The sequence below is a fragment of the Halyomorpha halys genome, unplaced genomic scaffold, assembly GCF_000696795.3.
Source record: "Halyomorpha halys isolate HHAL.00 unplaced genomic scaffold, Hhal_1.1 Scaffold368.1, whole genome shotgun sequence".
Taxonomy (NCBI): Eukaryota; Metazoa; Arthropoda; class Insecta; order Hemiptera; family Pentatomidae; genus Halyomorpha; species Halyomorpha halys.
This window is the reverse complement of record NW_027111728.1, coordinates 101,840-110,550: the sequence shown is the minus strand read 5'-3', so window position 1 is coordinate 110,550 and position 8,711 is coordinate 101,840. Positions and strand designations below refer to the sequence as shown.

The 8,711-nt window shown below is 27.7% G+C and overlaps 1 protein-coding gene across 7 annotated transcripts in view; it reads left to right on the top strand.

Moving 5' to 3' along the window:
- The window catches only part of LOC106681840 (uncharacterized), a 50,357-nt gene that overhangs the window by 37,298 nt on the left and 4,348 nt on the right, over nt 1–8,711 (top strand). For 3 of the 7 annotated variants that reach the window (XM_014422373.3, XM_067049759.1, XM_067049755.1), the window contains exons 2-9: nt 985–1,148; nt 2,263–2,340; nt 2,946–3,026; nt 3,182–3,262; nt 3,399–3,476; nt 4,383–4,463; nt 5,393–5,458; nt 7,924–8,139. In XM_014422373.3, coding sequence (XP_014277859.1) covers nt 985–1,148; nt 2,263–2,340; nt 2,946–3,026; nt 3,182–3,262; nt 3,399–3,476; nt 4,383–4,463; nt 5,393–5,458; nt 7,924–8,139 — 845 coding nt within the window. Of the gene's footprint in view, nt 1–984; nt 1,149–2,262; nt 2,341–2,945; nt 3,027–3,181; nt 3,263–3,398; nt 3,477–4,382; nt 4,464–5,392; nt 5,459–7,923; nt 8,171–8,711 lie in introns of all 7 variants that reach the window. The other 4 variants (XM_067049756.1, XM_067049760.1, XM_067049757.1 and 1 more) reach the window with 4 other exon arrangements.

The window sequence follows — 8,711 nt, the reverse complement described above, 5'->3', positions numbered from 1 at the left end:
ATCTTGTAAATTTGTAAAGACATTGTCAATTTGAGGTGGCTTTAACAAGTAATTAATTAATAATTTATTTATTTGTTTATGGGCCAACCCCCGTACAAGTATAGTTAGCTAGTAAACTACATAATTTAACAATCTTTGTAACAATTATTAAATAATAATAATGACAATCAACAGACTATTAGATTATTATGTAAGAAGCTAATAACAAAACTGCTTACCCTAATGGTGAATTGAAAAGATAATATTTAAGATAATAATTTATAAATTAAATAATAGTAATAATAATCTTACTTTTTTACATTTTATACCCCTGTTATTTTACACTTATGTTTTTTCTCTTTTTTTTTTTCTTTTATAACTATGTGTTTGTATCTTTTTTAGCCTTGACGAAGCCCTGCAACGTGGGGCGAAACGTTGGCTCAATAAAATAGTATAATTCTACTATTTGAGTTTTTTTGACCGCACCCGGACCATATTCCTTTCATCTTACACACGGTCAATCAATAATCTTCCACTAATAATAATCTATAAATTATTACATAAGCTAATAAACAAACAGTATACCAAAACTGGGATTATCTACATTAGTCAGAGTGAAAAGACAAAACAAAAACGACATTCCTTACTTAATAAAATAAAAAAAAAACTACATCTTATTGCGAAGATAGATATCCTGGCGGTTTTGTGTTATATATATATATAAAAAGAAGTTTAAGAATCGATTGTGAGGGTACAGACAAAAATTCATACAACTTTGGTTAATATAGCGTAATTTCGGTATGTATGGATTCGGTCCTCATGATACGTGATAACGAGTATATCGCTTAATAAATAACGCTTGTCTTAAGTTGTGTTGAATCAAATTAGACTTAAGAGTTTATTGAAACGTGAATGAAACAGAGAACAATGATACAATACAATGGATCACACGGAGGAATACAGAACTAGGTCGGGAGACTGTACAAGTTAATTCTACCTGTGCAGGATGGCTGGTCGGATTGTTTGGGCCGCCTACAGCCTGGTGATATGTGGCTACCAGCTATTGTATCCAGCTCCTGTGTTGTTAGCTGCAGCACTGCCGACGGGTATCACTGCGGATAATGAGACTGTATACGACTACCAAGGGAATGCCGACATCACTTCAGGAGGTAAGCTTTGTCCAAAGTTATCAGAAATAAAATAAGTAATTAGCTTTATATCTGGTACGATATAAATAATTTTAACAAATCAAGAGGAGTTGAATGTGCTATAACATTGTTCAAAACTATCTTATGTTATATATTAAAAGCTGGAAATGAGTTTGCCTGATTTAGTATAACACCTATCCTTGCTGGTTGGCTGCAAATTAAATCAAATAGTCCAAGAGCCCAGGAGGATAAAAAAAAAAGTTATTTTACACCAATTTTTAAAAAACTATTCACAGTCTTGATTCAAAATTAATGACTGCCAACCTTGGTCAGAAGGAATAAAGACTGGCGGCTCTTCCAGAAGTGAAAAAAAAATATATGTTTGAGTTTTTTTAAGTAAAGAAAAAAAAACTCATTATTTTCAGTTAAAAACAGGTACAAATTTTACCTAAACTATAAAAAATATTCAGTAAATGTCATTAAAAAGAAAATATTAAGTATATGCACTCTGAAATTTATTTTATTCAAGAAAAACTAAAATATTCGTTCATATTTCGCTCATATCTACATAGACTAACAAAAACTTCCTAGTTTAGTATAGTTACGTATTTAAATTAGAGTAAATTTTCTAAAATATGAGATTTAATAGATCTCTTTACGTTCGATTGTTCTTGAGATAGCAAGAAGAAATTTTTTTTAAGAAGACAATTTTTTCCTAATTAACAAAAATTAATATTTTGTGAAAAAAATTTCTCCAACGAAAATAAATGCTACTAACAACATCATAGTACATTCAAATAACTTTTATTTAGGTGATATTAGGCCTGTTTAGTATAGGGTATATGTCTAATAGTTTCTGAGATAATTTTTTTCAGAACGAGAAATTAACAGTTTTCTATTATTTTTTTCAGTTTCGCAAGTAATTTAAAAAAAAAATGTTTGTAATGTTTTAAAAAACCGCCATTTTTAATTCCTCCTAACTATTGTACCGTGATCGTATTTTGATACTCTGTTTTTTCAACACGGCCTACAAAAATATGAAAAAGCAATTTTGCAAAATCAACTTTCTTAATTTTTTTAATAATTGACAATTATTATTGATATATAATTGAATTATTTGTATATCTCTTAATAGGTAGCATGTCTACATTTTTCATTGCGGATAATGTGACTAAAAAGGACTACCAAGGGAATGCCGACATCACTTCAGGAGGTAAGCTTTGTCCAAAGTTTTACTGATAACTATATTTCATATTTCGTTCATATCTACATAGACTAATTTTATAGTTTTTTATATAGCTACGTATTTAAATTAGAGTAAATTTTCTAAAATATGAGATTTAATAGATCTCTTTACGTTCGACTGTTCTTGAGATAGAAGACATTTTTTTTAAGAAGACAACAAAAATTAATATTTTGTGAAAAAAAAATTCTCCAACGAAAATAAATGCTACTAACAACATCATAGTACATTCAAATGACTTTTATTTAGGTGATTATAGGCCTGCTTAGTATAGGGTATATGTCTAATAGTTTCTGAGATAAATTTTTTCAGAACGAGAAATTAACATTTTTCTATTATTTTTTTTCAGTTTCGCAAGTAATTTAAAAAAAAAAATGTTTGCAATGTTTGTAAAAAACCGCCATTTTTAATTCCTCCTAACTATTGTACCGTGATCGAATTTGGACGCTCTGGTTTTTCAACACGGCCTCCAAAAATAGGAAAAACCAATTTATCAAAATCAACCTTCTTAATTTTTTAAATAATTGACAATTATTATTGATATGTAACTGAATTATTTGTATATCTCTTAATAGGTAACATCTCTACAATTTTCATTGCGGATAATGTGACTATAAACGACCAGCTCCAAGACAATACTAACTTTACATCAGGAGGTAAGATTTATCCCACACCACTCTAATAAATCAATTAACTGATAATTAATTAAAATATCAATTTTGGGCTCTAATACTATTTTTATTTATTTATTTTTTAATACTGATACCTTAATGTTGATTATTAAACATATCATTTGTATATCTCTCAACAGGTGCCATCTATACATTTTTCATTGCGAATAATGAGACTGTAAACGCTCAGCCTCAAGACAATACTAACTTAACCTCAGGAGGTAAAATTTGTATTACACGACTCTAATTTATCAATTTTTGGATTCAACGACATTTTTATTAATTTATTGCTTTTTTTTAAAATACAGATACCTTAATGTTAATTCTTAAACATATTATTTTTATATCTCTTAACAGATATCAGCTCTTCATTCATATTTCCGGATAGTGAAATTTTAAACGACCAGCCTCAAGAGAATACAAACGTTTCAATAGGTAAGGTTTGTCCTGTATTACACTAATAAGTTAAGGTTAAATCCAATAGAATAAACCAATTTTAGAAATTTAAATTCTGGATCTTATCTACTTTATATATACATACAACTGTAGAATTTATTTATGTAAATTTTATTTGATATTTAAAATTGATTAAATTTTCATAGACTGTTGTTTCAATCAAAATTCTAACAGAGTTTCGTTCGGAGAGAATTTTCAATATCCTTAATAAATTGTTTTATTACATATATAATTAAGCTAAAATTAAATATCAATCAAAATATTGATTACAGTTTTTTCTACAATAAACATTTACCATTTTTTAACTTATTTTTTCTTATATGACTCTGAAGCGTAACATCTGACTAATAAATGAAATATGTTTTCATTCACATTACTATTACACACAGCAAATGACAGATAAAAGCTTTAAAAAAAGATTGTAAATTAGTAAAAAGATAGATACAATTTAACATAAATATTATTAGATATTTTTAGAATTTATAATTTGTTAGGGGATTTTTTTTTGTCTTCTTATTTATTTAGAATTTTCTTTTTTAAAATATTTTGCTACCTTTGATACTTTTGATTTTATTTTAAACTTGTATGTTGGGTATATAAACAATTATTGTTTCTTTTTTATAATTATTTTTAGTTAATTTGTGTTTAATTATTTTCCATTTATGTTACTAGAAGTCAGTCACCCCATGAGTTATGAGATGAAACAGGGTTTTGTTTTCTTTTTACATTTCACGTATTCTGTTAAATTTCTTCTCTATAATTTATTTATATATTACGATTTTCTAAAAGTTATTTTGCCTTCTTTCGCTATGGATTAATTTTATTTTTTTATATTAACAGAGTAATGTTAATTCTTGAAAATATTATTTTTATATCAATTAACAGGTGTGACGTCTACTGATATCTCTTTGAATAATGAAACTCAAAACGGTACTCCTCAAGAATATACTAATCTAACAACAGAAGGTAAGTTTTGCCCTTTACTAATTAATAATAAATTTTTAAACACTACTTTATGAAACGAATCATATAAATCATAATTCTACGGTAGAGGGAAATAAATGTAATGTAAATAAGACATATAATAACAATGCAGTTGTTTTTTTTCTAAAAATGTCGGAGTTTGAGCGCCTTGGAGAATACTGTATTCTCCCTTTTAAAGAAAATGTACGCCTGCCATCCAAAATAGTTATATAGTTAAAATTATACCCATAGGTAAAAAAATGTAAAATTATTATTATTGGCGCGACAGACCGTGGAGGTGTACTTAGGAAATAAATCATGCGTTTCATGACGTTGTTTTCCTAGGGTGGGTTCGTCCCTCTCACGCCAATTTTTGTGAGGCTACCATTGGCTAACGGACCTCACAAATGCCTGAGAGAGGTTATGAGTGAGTATTGTATAACTATATGCTTGAAAAACATCCCAGATAGGGCCGGGGACTCGAACTCGCATTCTATGGGTTGGCGGGGGAGGAGGGAGGTTACAGCGTTCCTACCGTCGCCCCCAACAAAAAACGTTAAATACACCAAAAAAAAAAGATTTGCATTAATCTCATAACAGTCATAGATGCTTAATTTAATAAAATATATAAAAACCAAAACAAATTACAACATAACGACAAAAAACTTTAGTTAAAAATAAGTGTAAATTGTTAACATTGTTAAAAAGAAATTATGTACTTTTTTCTTAAACAATCTAAAATACTGTTTCTAATGAGATAATTATCTCATCTAAAAAAAAACAAAGTTGCATTTGCTCCAAGCTACAAAAAAAATAAATAAAAAATAACATTTAAAATTAACTTCTGGCTTTTGTACTTTTTTCATTATGTAAATAATTACTTTTTTATGTCTTGTAATTTGTATATATCTTAACAAGTATGACGACTTCAGGTACGATTGCGAATAACGAGACTGTATACGACTTCCAACAAGGAAACAACAACATCACATCAGGAGGTGAGTTTCTTCCACAAATATTACAAATAAATGATTAATAATTGATATAATACCTATTATGTTAGTTTATATGTTATATTCTACTAACAATAAATGATTAATAATTGATATAATACCTATTATGTTAGTTTAACCCAAATAAAATAATTTTAAAAATCAAGCATATTTTAATGTGCTCTAGCAATGATAGAATCCATGTTTCAAGCAAAAACTATAATATTTTTAACAATAAGTGTTTTTGTTTTTTTAGCTTTGGCATCAAAACCATAAAGCTTTAATCGTAAATGAAATTATTTCAGTAGAAAAACACACAATAGAGGGTTTAACTGTAAAAATTTCCAATTGTTAAACTTTATTACGACAAAGAAAAATGCGTTTAAACTTTTTTTTATTTTTTAATAATCATTTGTTTGTTTGTTTGTTTTGAAAGGGCGTTCAAGAGGTCATCAACGCCCGCCGGTTGTTGGTTTAAAATATTGAAGCTATAATAAGTTTAATAGTGTTCGATTAACTTATAATTTGTTTAATAGTTTTTGTAACCATAGTGATGAGAGGAAGATGAAAAAAATATATTCTAATTCTAAAAATAAAGTAAAGTAAGTAGGTGATTACAATAATTAAAGGCTGATTATTAAGTTAGTCATGTGGTCTTGAAAATAAAATGACGTGTAGATAAAATACTCTTTCAAGAACAATTATATTAAATTATCTAAGCCACTCATGTCTTTTAGTCATATAAAATGAAACCTACATAGTACAAGAGCCCAAGAGGAGAAAAAAGGTGGTTATTTCACCCCAATTTTTGATTACATAATTTAAAACTAGGTATAATTATTAGTCAAAATTGATGAGTCTGCCAAGTATATTTAAGGGGAATAAAAAATGGTGACTGTTTCAAAACCTTAAAAAACCATTAATCTTTAGCTCTATATCTTTAAAAACTGCCTACAACACTAGAAAATCTAAAAGAACATTATTTAAAGAAGAGTAAATTTTCTGAAATATTAGCACTAATAGAGCTATCTACGTCCAATAGTTCTCTAGATATAGCCTTTTAAAAAAGCAACATTTCATAAAAATATACTGAAATATCAGTAGTTAATTTATTTTGATAAATCTATATCTCAAAAACCATTTGACAAACACATGTCTATTAGCACTCAAATTAAAGATAGTTTAATGAGCTATAAAGTAGCCGATGATGTGTACTTTCGTTCAGATAAATTTTAATTTGTCAAATTTATATTCATATGTGAGTATCATAAAAACTACTATTCATACGAAGATAAATGTCATAAACTACTTTATAGTAAGTTAAATTTCCTTTACTTTGAGTGTTAGTAGACATACATTGGTCTTATGGGTCTACAGATATATTTTTTCAAAAATCCAACATTTTATACGAAAAACTAGAAATTAAAATTTTGTGAATTTATTTCATCAAACATCATTAAAACTACTACTCCTAAAAAGATAAACGTTATTAACTATTTTATGGTAAATTTAACTAGCTTTAATTTGAGTTCTGACATCTGTACGTCCTATGGTTTCTTCATTAAAGTTTTTCATAAACTTATTGTCTGAACAACTATAAATCAATTTATTTTAGCAAATATCATGAAAACTACTATTCCTACGAAGGTAATGATTAAAGACTACTTTATAGTACATTAAACTAGCCTTAATTTGATTGCTAATAGACATCTGTACGTCACATAGTTCCTGAGATATAAATTTCTCAAAATAAATTAACTATTTCAGTACATTTTTATGAAATGTTGCTTTTTAAAAGGCTATATCTAGAGAACTATTGGACGTAAATAGCTCTATTAGGGCTAATATTTCAGAAAATTTACTCTTCTTTAAGTAATGTTCTTTTAGATTTTTTAGTGTTGGCAGTTTTTAAGATATAGCTCCGAATGAAAGATTAATGTTTTTTAAGGTTTTGAAACAGTCACAATTTTTTATTCCCTAGCTATATTTGGCAGACTCGTCAGTTCTATCTAGTAATTATACATAGTTTTCATTAAAGTAATCAAAAATTGGGATGAGATAACTCCCTTTTATTCTTCTCGGCTCTTGTACTAATACTTCTTACAACTTACAAACCTTAGGTTTTTTTCTGAAGGAGGAAAAAGGATTTCATTTTGTATCGTATCTAATTCAACTGAGTTGGTAAGACGTCCTCTCACCTTCTCACAGTAAAGTATATAAACAATTAAATCAAAATATACACTTTAAAAATTTGAAAATGTATTTAGGTGGTTATGAAATGCAATTCCTCCTACATAATATGTTGTACATCAAGATGTTCCGCACGGAAATAACATAAAAATGGGGGGCAACTATTATAAACTGACGTTTCGACCCACATAGTAAGATGTGACTCAGGACTCAATAGTAAGTCGCGAAAAAAAGAGGCTGATATTTCAATACTTAATGTTCAAATATGATATCCTTTACAGATATATGGCAAATAACCGAAACCGCTGGAAACGAAAGTTCTACAGATCCTCCCGATTTTCTCCTCGACAGAGGAGGATGGACTTCTAAGACTCAAAATTCAAAATTAAATTTGGAGACTGAAGAAGGCTGGCTGAACAGCGGGATTATAGCCAACGACGCTTTCATACCGTACAGAGGCGGCAGTGTTTCCAACCGATTGGGGAACAGTTCAGAGGGTAACTTTGTATTTCCTCAATAACTTGTAAGGTATTTTATTTTTTTAACTAACTATTTATGTTATATTCTACTAACTATTTATGTTATATTCTACTAACTATTGATGTTATATTCGACTAACTATTTATGTTATATTCTACTAACTATTTATGTTACATTCTACTAACTATTTATGTTATATTCTACTAACTATTTATGTTATATTCCACTAACTATTTATGTTATAATCTACTAACTAGTTACGTTATATTCTACTAACTATTTACGTTATATTCTACTAAATATTTATCATATATTTCATTTAATTTCGATTTAAATTACAACGCAATGTGGTGAGAGGTAAACTTCTAGAATCTACAGCTCTTTGGTTAATATCTAAATGATTGTCCAGATAACATTAAATCAATTTATAATTAGGTCTTAAAAGTTGATCAGTTCAGAGGATAACATGTTATATTCTACTAACTATTTATTTTATATTCTCCTATTTATGTTATATTCTACTAACTATTTATTTTATATTCTCCTAACTATTTATGTTATATTCTACTAACTATTTATGTTATATTCT